At 39.3% G+C, this 20,585-nt stretch overlaps 1 protein-coding gene across 6 annotated transcripts in view; it reads right to left on the bottom strand.

Moving 5' to 3' along the window:
- Positions 1-15,460, bottom strand: part of QSER1 (glutamine and serine rich 1) — a 67,304-nt gene extending 51,844 nt beyond the window's left edge. For 2 of the 6 annotated variants that reach the window (XM_053924048.2, XM_024558645.4), the window contains exon 1: positions 14,693-15,459. In XM_053924048.2, coding sequence (XP_053780023.1) covers positions 14,693-14,892 — 200 coding nt within the window. In that variant the 5' untranslated portion in view covers positions 14,893-15,459. Of the gene's footprint in view, positions 1-12,871; positions 12,974-14,692 lie in introns of all 6 variants that reach the window. The other 4 variants (XM_045194305.3, XM_045194304.3, XM_053924047.2 and 1 more) reach the window with 4 other exon arrangements.
- Between the last annotated feature and the right edge of the window lie 5,125 nt (positions 15,461-20,585).

A 20,585-nucleotide genomic window follows, 5' to 3' on the forward strand; every position in this document is an offset into this window, starting at 1 on the left:
TCAGGCTCACCTTTTTATTTTCCCTGTACAAGACCTGAAATCAACCATTTCTACTAGCCCTTTTTTTGGGCAATGGCATTCAGAAACCAAGATCTGGGTGTAAGGTGTGTTCAATGCCCGAGGTGTCATTCATTGCTTCTAGGCTCTTTTCGTGGACGAAGCTAGGAAAATAATTGTCTTTATAAATACTGGAGTTAATACTGACAACTCTAATTCAAATCCAATATAGTACTCCTCATCTTCCCTCATTTCACGTGTGTATCTCCCTTTTCCTAAGGTTGGACTCCTAATTCATGACTACAATATATTTACTGATTAGCTCTACTTGAAAATACTATAATGCAATCTCTACCAAAAACAAATCTACTAAGTAAAGGTCAGTATTTCTTCACAGTGCTTTCTGTTCCAAGATTATCCCATTAAGTGTATACATTTAGAACACTGATTCAAAAGTAATATATAATTCTTTTTTACAGGTACGTTATTAATTAGATATAGGAATTAGATTTTGTTTCTGTTTGAAGATTCAATTTTAGGATTATTTTAAAATCTTTTTTAACTTTAAAGATAAGTTTTATTAAGGTATAATTTATACACAATAAAGTACACCCATTTTAAGTATACAGTTCAATGTGTGCATATTTTTTGATAAATGTACACACCAGTATAATCACAATACCTACCAATTTGCAGAACATTTCCATCACAACAAAAGGTTTATCATGCCCCTTTGCAGTCAGTATCTTTTTCATCTCATCCCCAGAAAGCCACTAAGTCTAATGTCACTAAAATTTAGACTTGTTTGGTCTAAAATTTCATATAAATGGAATTATAGCCTGTACTCTTGTGCCTGGCTCTTTCCACTTAGCATGTTTTTGAGATAAATACATGTTGTTGTACACATGAGTAGTTCATTCCTTTTCGATGAGTTGTATGAATATGTCACAACATGTTTACTTAGTCACCTGGTGGACATTTTCAGTTAGGGGCTACTATGAATAAACCCGTTGTGAGCATTTGTATACAAGTCTCTTGTGGACACATGTTTTCATTTCCCTAAATTACGTATTTGGAGTAGAATTACTGGGCGAGAAAATAGGTGCATGCACTGTTTCACATTACCATCAACAATGAATGAACGTTCCCTGTTTGCTTTATATCCTTGTGACCGTTTGATCTTTTTCAGTTTTCTTAAATTTACCCATTCTAGGTATATACAGTGGTATCTCATTGTGGTTTAATCTGCATTTCCCTAATAACAAGTGATGAGAAGCATCTTTTTAGATGTTTATAAACTATTCTTTTAGCTTCTCTTAGCGATGTTTGTTCAAATTTTTTGCCCTTAAAAAAAGGAAAAAAATGTGTGCCCCTGGCCTGGTTGCTCGGTAGGTTGGAGTGTCATCCAGTAGACCAAAAGGTCTCGGGTTTGATTCCCAGTTGAGGTATGTACGAGAAGGCAACCAATCAATGTTTCTCTCACATATGTCTGTCCTTCTGTCTGTCTGTCTCTCCCTAAAAACAATGAAAAAAGTGTCCTCGGGTGAGAATTAAGGAAGTTTTTTTTCCCCTGGAAAAAAATGCCTCAAGACATGGCCTTTTCTTATTCCCATATGTGAGCCACTGTAAAATCTCCTTTGAATAAATGTACATTTATTGAATGTAGGACCTTGATGACATAGCTCTCTACCTAGCCCCCAAGGCCTACATGGATGGTAGGGAGAGAGAGAGGAGATTTTTACTATCCTCCTACATACTCCAAACATTACTGGAGCTAAGGTCTGGAGAAGAGGAAGGAGCCGAGGAAGGAGCCACAGCAAATGCTTCAGTCTTCTTCCCAGCCTAGCATAAAACTTAAATCTTCCATTCTCTCCCTATACTGAAAGTGGAGTATAGACTCAATCTTGATAAGAAGGGTCAGAATTTTGTATGGGGAAGTATCTTCCTTCAGGAGCTGTCACTTAAATTTTTTTTAAAAATTGACATTTTCCTGAGAAATAAAGCAAACCAATAGAGATAACGATTCACTTACCACTCTTTACCTTTTTTATTCTAAGTCTGAACATTCTCTCCCTAAACTTTCCTAACTTTAATCTAATTTGTTTAAAGAAAATTAAGTTTTAAGGCAGATGAGAAAGCTGACACAAAAATCTCATTTACAATGTCAATTTTTGCAGTGAAAATGGCATATGATCATAAGAAAAAATGTGCCCTGGCTGGTGTGGCTCAGTGGGCTGGGAGTTGTACTGCAAACTGAAAGGTTGCCACGTTGATTCCAGGTCAGGGCACATCCCTGGGTGGTGGGTCAGGTCCCTAGTTATGGGGCTCACAAGAGGCAACTGATTGATGTTTCTCTCATTCATCAGCATTTCTTGCCCTCGCTTTCCCCCTCCCTTCCCTTCTCTCTGAAAATAAATAAAATTCTTCTGCCCCGGCTGGTGTAACTCAGTGGATTGAGTGCGGGCTGCAAACCAAAGGGTCGCCAGTTTAATTCCCAGTCAGGGCACATGCCTGGGTTGTGGGCCAGGTCCCCAGTAGGGGGCACGTGAGAGGCAACCACACATTGATATTTCTCTCCCTCTCTTTCTCCCTCCCTTCCCCTCTCTAAAAATAAATTTTAAAAACCTTTTAAAAATAAATAAGTAAATAAAATCTTCTTTAAAAAAGAAAACTGCTTTTGAATATATTATCAGTAAGTTATCTTATGGCTTACGTTGAGATAGCAATAAGATTTACAAATTCTGCTCTTTGCACAGCATACTTTTATGTTCATAATACTTAAGACATAAAATACATTCCAAGTTTAAAAATCAGTTAGCAAAAGTTCCGTGAAATATGTTAAATCCCAGCAAAGAAGCCAGAACTTGCACACAAGTCATAAGGTATTTAAGCATCGAATGAATGATTTTGCCTTTAAGTAGTCATATCACTCTTTTCTCTGTTTTAAATAATTTGGCCACTGGGAAAAAATATATTCTAATATAGTAACAGAATTCTCTTTAGTCTTTGAAAATATTATTTTATTCCTACATATATCAACTCTTCATAGTTGAAAAGGATAAGAACCCTGGATTAGAAATCAGGAGGCCTAGATTTCAGTCCCAATTCTACAAATAACATGTTTCAAGACTTTCAGCAAAGTACGTATCTTGTATAGTGTTAGTTTTCCTATTTATGAAATCTAATGTTCTTTGTATTTCTATAAATTTGAAGGTCTTTTTATTTACTGATTTTTATAGAGAGAGGAAGGGAGGGAGAGAGACATCAATTTATTGTGCCACCCATTTAGACACTCACTGGTTGAATCTGTGTGTGTCCTGGCCAGGGATCGAACCCACAACCTTGGCGTACCAGAACAACGCTCTAACCACCCGAGCCACCCAACTAGAGCTGTTCTTTATATTTCTAATATTCTGAGTTAAGCTAAATATTTTTGCTTCATTACCACATAGTATTCTTTAGTATAAAATGTGTCTTCAAAATTGCATCAACATAAACACTGAGTTCACCTCAGTTAACTCTGTGTTTACAACCCTAGCACGTCTGTCCCACTCATACCTCAATGTTATTTTAACTAATCATAGTCTAAGAATTATAAACAAAACTTGAAGCATAAGAATAATCAGGTCTTATTAAAGGATTATTTAGCATAAATTTGAAAAAACAAACCATGAAACAACTATGTAACACCTATTTTTATAGAAGTACAGGATTTGCAAATAGGCCACAGGATTCTAATCCAGTTCTGTTCTTTACAAATTCTGCACCTTGAGGCTAACCACGTACTTTTCCTGTCTCAGTTTCCTCAACTGTAAATATGGGTAATAAGAACACCCATGTTCATAAGGTTGTTGTGAGAATATATGATAAAGCATATATTTAGCATTTTGCAAAATACTGTTTGACACATAATTTTCAATCAATGCTATTATTATTGTATCTAAAGGTGAGGTTTGCATTTATATGACCGACATTTACTGACTGCCAAATATTATGCTAAGCACTAGAAGAGAGAAAAATAAAATTATAAGTAAATAAAAAAAATAACACATCAATAAGGTTTACCTCTAAGAAATGATACCTGAGCATTGGAAGAGGAGAATTATCCAAGGAAAGAAAAAAAGAGCATTCAAGAAGAGAATACCATATACAAAAACCTGAAAAATGTGAGTAACATGATATATTTGTAGACCTGTGCATAATTCGACACAGTTCTATTGAGAGATGGGCATATGAATCAGACAGAAGCCAGATTATGGAAAATTTATGCCGAAAATAAGATCCACATTTTTATGTTCAAAGGAATGAAGAGCCTATAAAGAATTTTAATCAGAGTTAAAGTATTAAAATTTTATTTTAAAAGAATGGTTTTTAAACATGGCATCATCTGGTGGGTTTTTCATACTACGTACCACCAGGCCTTACTTCCAGTAGTTATTTATTTGTAATTCTGACATGCGAACCTATTGAAAAAGCTCTTCAAACAATTCTGCCACAGCCCCAGAGGATCACTATCTTAGAAAGATAATCTGATAAGCGGTATAGAGAACAGACAGAGCCTGAAGGCAAGAAGGCCAACATCATCCCATAGAAATCAGATAAAACATTTTAAGGACAGAAAAGTAGCAATAGTTAGCTATTTGAGAACTCTTAGGAAACAGAATTGGCAAACCTGGTCAACAAATATTTTGTGGGGGAATATGGAGAAATCATGAATGATAGGAAACTGCCCATGAGGCTGAACAAATATTGAAGAGTTTGATTTGAGATGCATTAAGTCTGAGGTGAGGTGTTCATAAGGGATAAGAGTGAGAAATACTCAAAAGAGTGCTAATGAACATTCCTATTTAAAACTCAGGAAAAGAAATTTGAGTTGGAAATAATGGTATTTCTAAGTCATGGAACTGGGTGACATTGCCCAAAAGTATCTTACATGAGAAATGGATTGAGAACAGAAGCTATGGGGACGCTACTTTTGGACAGTGATAGACAAGTCTCCACAAACAGGAGACACCAAGTTGAGGAAGTGGAGAGAGTTATACAAAGGCGTGACGTGGGAAAGAGTCTGCTACACAGGGAAGCTGAAGAAAGATCAACATGCTTTGAGTGTTCTGAGAGAAGGGAAAGTGGCAGGGAGATTCATTCACCTGAAGAGGCAGTAGGCAGAAGGCAGACATGAAAAGCTTATGGGCACAATAAGGAGTTTGGATTTTATTCCAAGTGCAATAGAAAACAACTGAAGGGTTTTGGTTGTTTTTTTTTTTTTTTTAAATCCTCACCCAGGGATATGTTTACTGATTTTAGAGAAAGACAAAGGGAGGGAGAGAGAAACATCAATCAGTTGCCTTCTGTAAATGCCTCAACGAGGAATTGAATGCACAACCTAGGCATGTGCCCTGACCCGGAATCGAACCTGCAACCTTTAGGTGAATGGGATGACACTCCAACCAACTGAATCACCTGGCCAGGGCAACAACCGAAGGTTTTTAAAGCAAGGGTTGTGACTAAATACACTTTTAAAAGGTGGCTCTAGCTACTACCTGCTACAACATTTCCATCAGTTCCCACACTAAAATTGAAAGCAAAGGGAATCCTAAAATCAAATACACCTTTCAATGTCATAACCACTACCCCCCTCATAAACACATTACTATCCAAGTAGCTCCATATTTGGCTAATAATTACTTAAAAATCAATGTTAAGGGACGCAGAGTTTAATAAACTTGGGGCTACCAATTGCTGAGTAATTCTATAGCAACGTCTCTTAGTTTAAAAAATAGTGAAAATAACAAGGTTGTTGATGATAAAGACATTTCCCTTCCCTTAAACTTGAGTTTGCAGAAAATCATGGGAAAAGAAAAATCTACACGTTAAAAATGGTGAACTCTTCAGGATATTGATAGCAATAATCAATTATGAGTCTTGACAAGGACTTAAATTAAAACCCTCACACACTGCTGGTGGTAATGTAAAACAGTGCAGTCACTTTAGAAAACGAGTTTGGTAGTTCCTCAAAATGTTAAACACAGATTTATCACATGACCCAACAATTCCACTCCTCGATATCTACCCAAGGAAAATGAATCATGTGTTCAAACAAATACTTTTATAACAAATGTTCACAGCATTTGTTTAAGATTGCTACCTTTCTTTTGAACAAAGATAAAATTTTCAGATCCAATTTTTCCCAACCCCAATATTTCTCTTTAACACCTTTCTTTTATAAGAAATACATCTGTCAAAGCAGCATTATTCACAAGAGCCAGAAAGTAAAACCACACGCAAATGTCCATGAACTAGTAAATGAACAAAACTGAATCTATACAATAGAATATTATTCCACTGCAAGTACTTGTATGTACCGATACATGCAACAACATAGAGGAATGTCAACAGCATTATGCTTAGTCAAAGAAGCCAAACACAAAAGCACATATTTTATGACTTCACTTATGTGAAATGTCCAGAAAAGGCAAATCTAGAGAGACAGAAAATCGATTAATGGTTGCCTAGAGCTAGGAGTGAGAATGGGAAACTACAAATGGGAATGAGGTTTCTTTTGGGGATGATGAAAGCGTTTGAAGATTACATTGTGTTGATACTAGTGATGTAAGGACACTAAAAAAATCATTGAATTGTACAGTTCATATGAATGTTATGGTGTGTAAAATAAATCTCAATAAAGCTGTTAATTTTTATCTAAAATGCTGGAATAGTCAAACAGCCTAGATTTGCGCTAAAAGGACCTGGGTAATGTAAAGCTGCTTTGGGCCTTAATTTGCTCATCTTTAAAAGACTTAGCTCAGAACAAGGTAACTCCTTACACTGTAAGTAGGTTCCTCAGAAGACCTGAAGGCAGAAGACAGAACTGTATTATTTGTCCATTCCCTCCTTCTAACTCAACTATGGTTCGAGTCATGCAACATCCCTCCACAAATACAGCTCCTTCTGGGCTCCAGTAATGACTGCCCCTTCCCAGAACTACTAGAAGTGGCTTCCCAGTGCCTCCACTCACTTACTGTCCCCATATCCTTTTTTGGCCTCCCAACTATAAAACTGAACCCTTCATGAAAGTGGCCTCAGATGAACCATCGAGTGCAATCATGTTTTATGTAGGACTCCCAATTGATAATTGGTGTAATGGAGGCACAACCGGTACTTTGTAACAAGAATTGTTAAATCAAGTATGATTTCTTGAGATAAGTTTGTTTTAACTGTTATATACATCATTAATGATTTTTACCAAAAAACAAATCCTACTTCATTTTATATATAAACAATACAATTATGCTGGTTCAACAGAAGGTGTTTCTGTTTTCCCTAGAAAGTAAAATGAAGACTAGTTATGTTATTTCCTGCCTAATGAACTGGTGGAGAATATTCACAAATCAATCATTCCATTCCAAACATTTTTCACAACAAAGAGACAGATTTTGGCATTTGTAAGGAAATAACATAACTAGTCAAGGAAAAAATGCCAAGGTCAAGGCTACTTACAGTTCCCATCTATTATGTCAGGAAATAAATGAAATGTGATGGGCATTGTGGTGTATGCTTGGCTATATCCATGATAACAAGAGTCACCAAGGTCTGAATTGGACACAATTCCAAAAGCCTATTTATTCATCATCTTCCTTTTTATTTGTCATCACCTGTATGTATCACTGACCTTTCCTTTGAACAAACATAAAATTTTTAGATCCAACTTTTCTCATCCCCAATATTTTTCTTTAACACCTTTTAAAAGTAATATATCTGTCAAAGCAAATTATTTTTTGATTCAAATGGCTACAGTGTATTAACTACCTGTAATGTCCAGACATTAACATGTTCATTTAAAAGGTAGACAAAAATGGTCATGTGGGTCCTAGATGGTTCTCTCATTTCAGGTTCTGAAAGAATTATTTAAAATAAACTAATATAGCCCTGGCTGGTGCGGCTCAGTGGATTGAGTGCTAGTCCGCAAACCAAAGGCTCACTGGTTCGATTCCCAGTCAGGGCACATGCCTGGGTTGCAGGCCAGGTCCCCAGTGTGGGCCACGTGAGAGGCAACCACACACTGATGTTTGTCTCCCTCTCTTTCTCTCCCCCTTCCCCTCTCTCTAAAAATAAGTATTTAAAAAAAATGAATTAATATACAGCTGGTTATTTCTTACAACAAATAATAGTTTATATTTCCATAATTCAATTATATGGATGCCATGTTTTATTTTAGCTTCTGCAATGCATCTTATTATTTATGACTTACTCTTTCCCTTAACAAATTAAATTTCTTCCTTAAGAAACTAGTAGAGCTGAATTTTTACATCACTGTTTTGTTCACTATTATTTACATGGTCTAGGATTTCTGGCATTAGGTAATGAAAGACTATCAAAAGATGCATATTTACCACTTTTCACATTTGTGCACTAGATTTTTAAAAGATTTTATTTACTCATTTATTTTAGAGATGGGGAAGGGAGAGAAAAAGACAGGCAGAGAAAGGTAGATGTGAGAGAAACATCTATCGGTTGCCTCTTGTCCCAACCAGGGACCAAATCTGCAACCTAGGCATGCGTCCCAACTGGGATTCAAATCAGTGATCTTTTGCTTTGCAGAATGACACCCAACCAACTGAGCCATACCAGTCAAGGATGTGCACTAGATTTATAAACAAACGCTTATACATCTTTGGTTTAATATAAAAAATTAGTTACATTTTTGAATAGAGAAAAAGATTTTCCAGTGAAATCAAAATCCAAAGTTATAATATTCATTTTGATACTCACTGCACTATTTCTTCTTTCCCTAGAGATTTTAATGAAAATTACTCAGAAATTTTCCAGAGGCTCAAAAGGTCTGTTTTCCTAAGGAAATTTCCAGAAATTTGTAAGCCCGAAGACTTATAATAAAACCACTATTATTTTGTACAATCATAATTGTACTATATTACTTATACTTCAGATAGCAAAGCAGGTAGAATACTTATAAATCACCTTAACCATAAATAACATATATGGTTATGTTAAACAAAATTTTTTAAGTCTTTACCTTTCAGAGACATATTATGGCTGAGAAATACATACATGGCCTGAAATTTGCTTTGAAATAATCCAAAGCAAATACAAAGTAGAGAGAAATTAGGTGGGAGATACACATGAAACAGGACTGACCATGTGTTGAAATTGTTGAAGCTGGCTATAAAGGACACATAGGAATTCATTACACCATTCTGTTTACATGTGTCTGCTTTGCAATTTTCCATAAGACAAATGTCGTTATTGTGTATAGAAAAACAACTTCTAAGTAGGTAATTGATGTTCTGGATTTCTGGTTCACAACAGAGGTTAATGTGGAGGAAATGATAATGAACATTAGAGATAAGATATCTATTTTGAAACAACAGTTTTAAAAGAGTTCATAAAATATTATTCAAGTGTCATAATTTGCAAGCTTACTCTCTCGAAATTTCTTAATAAACATGTCTGTTAAGTGTGAAAAACAGACATACTCCAAAATACACTTTATGAGGATGGTGCTAAAATGATAACAGGGCTCACAGTAAATCAAGATTAATTAGCTGGTATATTAGATTAGCTTCTCATTGCAAGTTTGAAATGGTCACCTCCTATGCTACATTAAAACACAACTCAGAAGTTGAGTCTTAAAAGCAATTCTAATCATTAGTATGTTGAAGATCAGATTGAGCCCAAACTTGCTCTTGTTTAAAAAAATAATAATAAAGTTAAACAAAGATATTAACCAGTAGCAAAAGACCATCTCTATTTTGTTTTATTCTGAGGTTTGGTTTGTTGAGCCACAGTTCTACTTAAATACCACCCTCCCAAATGGTTTACCCTTTTATTTTGGCATTATTCCACTAAACCCTTTGTGGTTCTGGCCAAATCTAATTCTGACTTAAATAGTTTTATGTCTGTTTAAGTGAGGATAGTACCAGCTGCTTTATACTACAATAATGTTCATCTTGCAGTCTGCTCAATATGAGAAATGTTTTAAAATGTGAAGCCATCTAATTTAAGCAGATTCAAGCAAAGTATTTTAGTTAATTCATATTTCTGTGTTTGCCATGCTTCACTGGGTCAGACAAATCTTCTCTCAAGTTATTTAAAATAGGATAAGTGATCCCACACTACTGTAATGAGAATGATGGCATTAAATCATATGAAAATTTCATTATTTTATGCTTAGTTACACCCCATAAATGCATAGAGCCCTACCATAGGACTAACTTACATGGTCTGATCCCTAAACAACCTTAAACTTCTGGAGGCCAAAATTAAATATTAGATAATACATCAAAAGAGAGTACACTCCATCATAAAATATATTCTTTATTAAATCAATATTTACTGAACACGTACTATAAAACAAATACTTTTATAATAGACAAATAGATAAAAAACAGTTCGAGTTGAACTGTCAAGAAACAAGTTAATGGACAGGAACCAACAATAAACAAGAGCAGACAAATACTTAATGTCAAGGATTGATAAGTGCTATTAAGAAACTTAAAGCAGGGGCCCTGGCCAGGTAAATCGGTTAGAGTGTCGTCTCTATATGCCAAGGTTGCATGTTTGCCTGGTTAGGGCACATACAAGAATTGACTGGTGAATGCCTAAGGAAGTGGAACAAGTCAATGTTTTTATCTCTCTCTCTCTCTCTCTCTCTCTCTCTCTCAAATCAATACATTTTAAAAAATATGTATTGTTTAAAAAGAAACTTAAAGCAGGGTATCGGGCTATATAGTGATGAGGGTGGGTAGAGTGAAAGGATACCATTTCACTGAGGGTACTAAAGGGAGACTCTCTAACAGTGTGACATTATGAACTGAATGAAGTGTGGAAGAAAGCCATGCAGGTTATCAGAGGGAAGAGTGGTGCTAGAGGAAGAGCATTCTTGCTGCTGTTAACAAAAAGTGTTTCGCCCTGGTCAGGTGGCTCAGTTGGTTGGAGCGTCATCCCGTATACCAAAAGGTTGCAGGTTTTATTTCCAGTTAGGGTGTATACAGGAGGCAACCGATGGATGTTTCTTTCTTTCTCCCTCCCTCCCCACCATGGGTCCTGTTTCTCTGGAGAACCCTGACTAACACAACTTCCTTCCTGTCTGGTCTGATGAATTAATTGCCTCTCATTTGGTATCTTCTTTTCTACCTCTGCCAATTCTAACACATTCTGTACTTGACTGCCAAATTACTATTAAAACACTTTCTTGTTCATATTATCATCATCCTTCTCCAATACCTTTCAAAGCTCCCAATTGGCTGTAGAAATTAAACTCCATGGCCTGCCATCAAAACCCCTTATATTAATCCATTGTGGCAGTGGTACTCTGGTGACCAATAAAACATAGCTTTGTAGAGTCTCCCTCCCATAACTCTGCACTGGGACCAGTATACTGTGGTAGAAGTGATGCTGTGCCAGTTCAAGGACCAGCCCTTGACAGGTGTAGCGGATTCCACTTCCTCCCGCTTTGAAACACTTGCTCTCAGAAGCTCTTTCCGCTAATCCCTTATTCCAATTTATGAAACATTAACAGTAATTTTGATCAATGTATATGCAGTATAACGGACAAATGCTTCCATGATTCCCTTGAACTTAACATAATTTTTTCCACTCTAAGTCCCCAAAGTATTTTTGTACATCTTAAAAAGGAACAAAGCCCTGGCCGGTATGGGTCAGTTGGTTGGAGCGCCTGCTGTAGACAAAAAGGTGGAGGATTCCATTTCCAGTCAGGGCACATACCTAGGTTGCAGGGTCCATCCCCAGTCAGGGCACATTTGGGAGGCAATCAATCAATGTTTGTCTTTCACACTGATGCTCCTCTCTCTCAAATCAATAAACATATTTTAACTTTTCTAAAAAAAGAAACAAATATTGCCTCGGCCAGGTAGCTCAGTTGGTTAGTGTTGCCCTGATACGCCAAGGTTGTAGGCTGGACCCCAGTCAGGGCACGTACAAGAATCAACCGATGAATGCATAACTAAATGGAACAATAAATCGATGTTCTCTTTCTCTAAAATCAATAAATAAAAATGTTTTTAAATAAATATTTTGCCCAGTAGTATAGTTATTTTATTCATTCACTGCATGTTTAATGGACACTTACAGTGTGCCAAACATTAAGTGCGGACAATAAAACCTATTTTATATGCTATTCTATATATTATTCTGTATGTTGGACACTGTTTTAAACATTGTTCTGAGTTACCTCCCTTAATCCTCACCATACTTTCCCCCATCAGCTCATGAAAATATGCCATTTCAAGATCAAGCAGACAGAAAGTAGGATGTTAGATGTATGCCAGTAACAACTGAATGTCATTACCATCTGTTAGCTTCTAAATAGGTTACTAGAAACAAGGTGACAGACAGGCTAATTCTTTATGGATAAGTATCCATATTACATCATCATAACTAGTACTCATTTGCACCTTCAGGAAGAAACTGCCACAAAGGGAAACAAAAACATTCAACTGACACTCGAATTATGAAAAAGTTCTTTAAAACATTATAAAAATATGAATAGCCTACTAAAAAATGCAGAATACTGAAGGACTTACAGAGCACATTTCAGATTCAGTATTTTCTATGTAACTGAAATGAAAGAGGGCACTGCGCGGTCTGAGGAATAAAATGAGGTACAATTAAGAAGTGTGTGTAGCCCTGTACAGATGGCCTGATCCTAACACAAGATGTTAACAAAGCAAGTTGGCGGGGGAGGGGGAAAGCCTGCATTTTCTCTACCATAATTTTGCTGACCCCCATCCTCCAAAATGTTTTTAGGCAGGGGGACTTAGCATTGAAGGATCAATAACTTCCAATAAACAGAAAATAAATTCCTTTTAGATTATGTGTTCCAAATGAATCTACTTACTGTTTTCAAATGTGTTTGGGAAGTCATTCTTGGTTATTTTGATAAATAACATTTGGAAAATATGACAAGTAGATTTTAGTTTCTTGCCTCAGAAGTATTCTGCTAAAAGAAATAACATTAGTAACTAAGTAGCATTTGTTGCATTTACCTAATAAAACATTTTTTCATTCAAAATATAAAAAACGCTGCACCAATACCTATCACTGTGGTTCACACAAGAGAAGTTTTAACTTGTAAATTATCGTTTTCAATGCAAAAGCTACTTGAAAAATGATAGTCAAATTACCACCCAAAAATAATAATGGGAAAGGTGCCAAACATCTTTCATAAAACTCCTTAAAATGTCTTAATTGTATATAATAAAAAGTTATGACTATTTCTGAAAGGTTTCAGTACTTAAGTATTTATTTACAAATTGGCACATCACTTTCTTTTTTAATTCCAGGTCTTTTAAACAAAGGACCTAAATTTTTCTAAAAATGCTTATTTCCCTTTTCTTGAACCTTATTTTTGCAATTTCCTCAGTCATTCCAAGATACTGTCTAAGACAAAGACCAGCTGATTCTCCCACCTATTTTCCAAATCGTGAACGTGGAACTTTCATAAAGACAAAGATAACCTAGAACACTGTAATATATAAAGTGTAAAAAAAAAGTTCAATCTGTCGTGACAATAATGAAGAAACCTGATGAGACAAAGCCAAGAGGCTTCTTGTTGGTAGTTGAGGATGAAGTCATTAGCAACCCAGGATTCCCCGGTCCTTGAATCAGAAGCTGCACCTACCTACCAGATTCAGCATTGTTCAGCAGAGGTGGCTTAAAACGCCCCGCTCACGAATCATCCAAACCAGACCACGCCTTCCAGTTATCATTCAAATGACCGTTTCACAAAGTGGCACTACTCCACATTTCCCGCGAATTTAAATACCGAGTAAGAGTCAACATTTTAGATTCCTTCGGTCATGCTGGAGAAATGAACTCTTGAACCCCGCGCTCCATAATGAACCAGGGCTCCAGGAAGCCGAGACGAAGAAGCATGCTTCTATTATTCAACTTTTAAGACCTTCACTGACACCCCCCCAATTTCTTCCCAACTTTTAGATACCCCAAGACACAGAGGGCAAAGATAAGATTCCTTACTTCCTGCTGTTGTTGAAAGGAAGGAAACCAAAGAGTAACTTTGAACGCGTGGAAAAGAAATAGCTTAATCTTAGCCACTACTACAAACATATGTCAGCCCGCAGCAGGGTTCGCGCGCCACCGCGCCACCCCTCCCGGAGCCCCACGCCCCAGGGGTCCTCCCGCAGTCCAGCCCTCCTGGGTCCCCCCCAATGTCAGCGACGCGGCTCTGAGTCTCTTCCTTTCTCGCCTCCCCCACCCTCACACTTCCAGGGCCCCCAAGACCACATTGGCGGTTCCAATACAATGGAATGTCACTGCCCCCAACTCTTCGGAGCTCCCCTCGCCCTCCCGGAGGCACTCTCGGGTCTCCGAGATAGCCGAGTTAAGTCACGAACCCAAACTTCACCATGTGAGTGCTCAGAAACCGGGAGGTGACGGAGACCCACGACTCCCGCCCAGCCCTCTCCTTTACCCACAGTCCCAGCTCAGTCCCAGGCGCGAATCTCGCACTGGGCGCCCCTACCCACCCCCAGACAACCGCAGAGGAATCATCGATCGCCTCTCGTGAGGGGGGCGAGCGCCGTGCAGGGCACCCCCCTCCCGGCCCGGACCCCTGGGCGGTGCTGCACAGGGGCGAAGGCCCCAAACGCATCCCCGGCCTGGCCTGGCCCACCACGACCTCGCCGCCCACCCTCCCTACCTGGCCTTGAGGCTGGGGCTGCCGCCGCTGCTGCCGCTGCTGCTACTGGCGGCGGCGGCCGCGGCTCCCGGTTCGTAGGCCCAGGCGGGGGCGGGGGGTTGTGCGGCTGCGCTGGCGGCGGTGGCGGCGGCCGGGGCAGCGGGGGGCGCGGGCGGCGGCGGCGGGTCCGCAAAGCCGGAGGTTGTGTAGTTCCTGTCCATCGCGGGGGTTGCGTAGGGAGGGCGGGCAGCACCGGGGGCTCCTCTAAGGCCCTATGTGAGGGGGGGCGGGAGGGGGGAGGGGCGGGGGAGGAAGAGGAGGAGGCGACGGCGGAGGGAGCTGCCCCCTCACATGGCCCCGGCGGGCGGGCGGGCGGAGGGCGCGCTGGCCAGTCTGTGCCTGGGAATCTTGGGCCACCACGCGCGGCGAGGCCCCAGCTGGGCGTCAGGGAAGCGGCAGCATCCGCGGCCCGGACTCAAGGCGCCGGCGGCGGCTTCGCCCCATGTTGGTGGATTTCCCAGGATGCACTTCCCGCCCCCTCCGCCCCGCCCCCCCTCTGCTCCCTGCACTCACAGCTCGCAGACCAAGGGGGCGGCCCGAGAGGCCTCCGCCACCACTGGCCGCCTCTCGCTGGCCGCCTGGGGAAGCGAAGGCTCCAGGCCTCCCCAACCCAGCCTGCTCCGAGGACCCACAGGGGCGCCCGCCAGGTGTAGCCTGCGGGCCGCGGACCTTCAGCTGTCGGCGGCTCCAAGGGTAGCTATCCGCTCACCGCGCCCCGCGTGGGAAGGGGCAGCGCCTCCTGTTCACCGTGCACGAGGAGGGGGAATTTGAGCGGAAATCCAGCCTCGGGGGCTGCAAACGAGAGAGACTTCTCAACGCTTTGACAGACCTCGTTATTTAACCCCTCGAATAATTTTGAATGACCCAAATACTCAGTTCCCACAACGCGATTTCTTTCTCTGCGCGTAGGTCCAAACCAGAAACAGCTGAGCGGGCTGTTTTACAGTTCCGTTTACTCCCTTCCTGCCCAAAGCTTGCTCGGCTAGGGGACCCTTTTCCTGCTGTTAGGGGGAGGTTTATGTTTAAAGAGGTTCAAATTCAAACGTATTATTTTCCAGTCCTTGGAAAGACCTTTCCCTGGGGCTCTTATTAACTGTGCCCACCACCACCTTGGGGATTTTCTCATTCTGGATTTTAGAATCTTCTATACTAAGGTAAACAGTGGCTCTTCATTGATTAATCCAGCTACCATCTGGATGATTTTAATTACAAAATATTTAAATTCAGCATGCACACTTTGTGTTGGAGTTTTTTGTTTGAGAGTTGGAATCTCAGCAGGACTCTACCCAAACATTTCCTATCTGTTGGGTGCACGGTAATTTAATTATTTAGGTTTCTTCTATTGCATTTGAGCGTTTCTTCTACGCTGGTAGCGAAACAGGGGTCATAGAAAACATCGTTTTGTTCCTAAGGCATAAAGTAAAAGTTAAAAATAAGAGTAAAGTTTATATTTATTGGCCACTCCCTTTAAAAATCAATACTGGTTTAACACCTATTATGTGCTTAGCACAGAAATCTATCCCTCAAGATAAGCCTAACAAAGGTTTAAGCAAATCAGGCAGGCACAGAAGTTCCAACAAATTTGATACATTATCTCCGATCACCATTTTAAAAGCAGTTTAAACTTCGCTAATACCCGGTATTGGATCAGCTATTTCTTTTGAGATTAATTTTGTCCTGGGAGATTGTTTTCCTCCTGGCGCCTACATCCTTTTGTTCCTATTCATTCCTTTTTGTAAGTCTTTCGGCACCTGTGATGCTTGGAGTCCGGTCCCGGGGTGGGGAAGCAAGGAAGTGAGTAATGGTTATTTACAAATGAATTCAAACGTGTAGACACAGTGACCTTGCCAATTTTATGTTAATTCCAGTATGCATTTACAGAGAATATCTTTGAAAAGTGGTTTTCCTTGGGGAAGGAATTTGCCAGATAATGTGAGATCCTGTGGACAAGAAACATAAATCTTCCTTACAACATTTATTTTCTTACTGCAGACTAGAGGTCTGTAATCTAAATAAAACAAAAAAGTTTTCATTGCTAACTATTATGTTTATATGTACTTTTGTGAGCACTTAAGTTTTGTCTCTATGGAAAGTGTAGGGAGTAGAGTGGCGTGCTATAAATGTTTTATGGCACTTAGTTTGAGATACCCACAACTGGTACTCAGAGTGAGTTATGCAGGCAATACCAAACAAGTGGCAATAAAACCTTTATAGTCCCTCACACCATTATGTAGTTTGTTTATGTTGCGTAAATCAGAAAAAAAAGGTACTAAGGAAAATTTTTGGTATTTTTTAAATGATAGTACTCTGTCCCCATATGTGATGTTCCTTTGCCCACTAAGTGAAATCTCCTCAATTTACCCTAAATCAATACACGTATATTGCCAGTGTTACAACATGTCTACAAATATAACATCATTAAATCTTTTTGGTAAAAATCAAGAACTGAAAACGTCGTCTTCCCTGCTGAAAATATACTTCCCATGCTGCAAACTTCATGATCCTTTCAAATAATTTCCAACTAGGCTGCTTTAAATGTGATCTAGACAGTGTCAAAATCTACAATGAGCCTTATTCTTGTTTTAAATAAAAATGGTCATTCCATTCTTTGCCTCTGGAACTGGTACTCGTCTTTCAAGATCCAGATCAAACATTTGGATTTCTATGACATTACCCCAACTTACCAAAGCAAAACCAATTGCTTCCTTTTCAGTTGCCCTATGGTGCTGATTATACTTACTATATTTAACACTATCATGTTCATTACAATTAGTCATGTATCTGCCACTTTCCCTCACAGGTAGTGGTGAGTTCCTTAAAGGCAGGAGTTATATTTAATCTATCCTTGTATCCCCAGCACTTAGTGCTATGTCTGGCTTTATAGTAAGCTCCAAATACGTGTTTATTGAATGAATACATACACATACTGTTTTTAAAATACTCATTCAGAAAGTTGATTTGTCATTTACATGTTCCATTCTAAACAAATCAGAATTTCTATCTCAATCCTAAAATTAGGGGACAGGATTTGAAAATTGATTAAGTCAAAGGCAGTTTGTTTACAAGATGAATTGAAACCCTCCACTTGAGGAGTGTCTCTTCCCCCACTCCCCTCTTCACTTCCTTCTGAGTTTATTGTCTTGGCGTTAGTGATGGTTTAGAACACAGGTGGCAAACACAAGGCCTGTGAGCCAAATCCGGCTCTCCACCTTGTTTTATCCCACCTGGCACCTTGTTTCTACCCGCAGGCAGCACCGAGCTCTCTCCTAACTGTTAAGGAGTAGTTAGTTACATTTATACATTCCTAAAATTACATTCGGCCCTTTGAAGGCAACCTCGAGGCTGATGTGGCCCCCGATGAAAATGAGTTTGACATCCCTGGTTTAGAATATGTCCATGAACAGTCTCCCCACATTTTCCACATTTTCCAACCTTCCTCCCATCCCATTAAAAATCACTAAATATTTCAGAATTGACCAGTGTAGCTCAGTGAGTTGGGCAATGTCCTACAAAGCAAACGGTCACAGTTTGATCTCTAATGAGGGCACATGCCTGGGTTGTGGGTTTGGTCCCTGATGTTTCAACATTAATGTTTCTCCCCCTTCCTTCTCTTCTCTCTAAAAATAAAATGAAAAAAAAATTTTAATCACTAAGTATTTCAATTGGTAGGTAGCTTGGAGTTAGACTGAGTAGTTCTTCACCTGCATTTTGTTGTTGAAGAAACTGAGGCTCAGGATTCAGCAACTTGCTTTAAGGTAATGGAGGCCATCAATTGAGGGAGCAAGCCACAGAATTTCATCTCCACTGAGGCAGTCTTATTTATTAGCTTGTTGGAAAATGTAGAATTTGGGCTTGCCTGACTAAAAAATGTAGTCAGTAAGTCCATACATTCCAATGTTACAAATAGACCAATCAGTAATTAGATCTGAGGTCAAGTTTGCAGTTTCACTGAGAATATCAGGGGTATGTTTGTGAGAATTGAGTTGATTAGGGGAAGGGTACTTAATTTTTCATTTTTCCTATCACTTCTGACACTGGGGGGAACTATAAGCTCCGTCTTTGCCAGGACAGCCCTATTTTTATCTGTTAGGTCAATGTCAGAAATTAAATTAAAACATCGGAAATGAAGTTAAGGCCCACTATCATTTTCTTGGTCTCTGAGGCGCGACTCTATCCATCATCTTTGACTGCCCTCTCAGTTGCCTGTCACACCCCTCGGAGAGAGAGCAATGGAGTCCAAAGAGCTGTGTTTAAGCCTGCTTCTTTGGAAACCACAGCCTCGCTGGAAAGTGTCACTGAAAGACATTAATGAGACATTCCTCCCAGTGAGCAGAGCTTCAAGAAGCATCTTTGGTCGTCAATTTTGTATGTAGAGGGAATGGTCTGAGCTATTGATATGGATGGACTCTAGGGCTCCAATGAATGGCTTAGCTGATCAGGGGTCTGGAAGAAGCAAGATTGAATGATTGGAGACCAGGATGCCTGGGAACGAAATGCAATTTAATTATGAGCCAGAAAGATAGGGGTGTGGCCCAATCATAAAGTCTTTCATTGAATGTATGTTTTATCTCTCTGAATATATTACAGGAACTTTAAACCTCATTCTGTAGGTGAATCGCTGTTCTCAGAATAACCAATATGTGTTGAATACTTCTGTGCTGGATCCTGTGCTGTGGGCTTTACATGGATCGTCTCATTTAATCCTCACAATGGTCTTAAGACGTGAGTATTGGTTACTAATATTCCCATTCTACAGGAAATTGAGACTTAATGAAGTTAACTCTCAAATTCACTTGAGCGAATATAAATTGGTAATGGTGCAGGTGGAACTTCAAACCAGCTGTGTTTGACTCCAAAACCCAATGAGTTTTGTAAAAGGGCTACTGCCAAGTTTCTCCACTGAGTTACCATATTTCCCTTTATAATTAATAAGAATTTTGTGGGTACTTTAAGACTTTCTAAATTCCTGAGGCATCATTCTTTCACCCTTGGTTTTAGGATCTATATTCGTTTCCTGTGGTTGCTACAGCAAATTATCTCAAACTGGATGGCTTAAAACAACAAAAATTTATTGTCTCACAATTCTAGAGGGCTGAAGTTTGAAATCAAGGTGTCTGCAGGGCCGTGTTACCCCCGGAGGCTCTAGGGGAGAATTCTTTCTTGCCTATTCCAGCTTCTGGCGGCACTCCTTGGTTTGTGGCCACATTATTCCCATCTCTGCCTTTGTCTCATATTGCCTTCTCTCCTATATGTCTGTCTGCTGCTCTGTCTTTTATAGGAACACTTGTCATTGGATTTAGAACCATTGATGATCTCATCTCAATATACTTAATTTAATTACATCTGCAAAGACCCTTTTTCCAAATAAAGTCATATTCACATTTTTTGAAGATTAGGACATGGACATATCCTTTGGGCGTCTGCCAGTCAACTCTTTAGAGCATCCATTAATGATTCTTCGCTTGAATTAAGTATTATTATGGTTACCAAATAGTGATTTTTCTAACTCCATTATTTCTCCTGTAATCATTAGTTACTCTTTTATAAGAAGGAACTTTTTAAATTATCTATCTATTTATTTCAATATAGACTCACAGATTCTTATTTTAGTCAAAGAATTAATTCTACACATGCAGGTTGTCCAAACCCTGTACCTTCCAAAGAAAGGTATGGCCCTTGCTTGGCTCTAAGGCAATAACTTTTAAGCACTTTGACTATTGTGCCTGTTAAGAATATCTTTGTTTAGCCCTGACCAGTGTGGCTCAGTTGGTCGGAGCACAGAGAGGTTGCAGGTTCAATCCCAGTCCGGGCGCATACAGGAGGCAACCAATCGATGCTTCTCTCTCGCATTAAT

This window comes from Desmodus rotundus, chromosome 5 (genome assembly GCF_022682495.2).
Source record: "Desmodus rotundus isolate HL8 chromosome 5, HLdesRot8A.1, whole genome shotgun sequence".
Taxonomy (NCBI): Eukaryota; Metazoa; Chordata; class Mammalia; order Chiroptera; family Phyllostomidae; genus Desmodus; species Desmodus rotundus.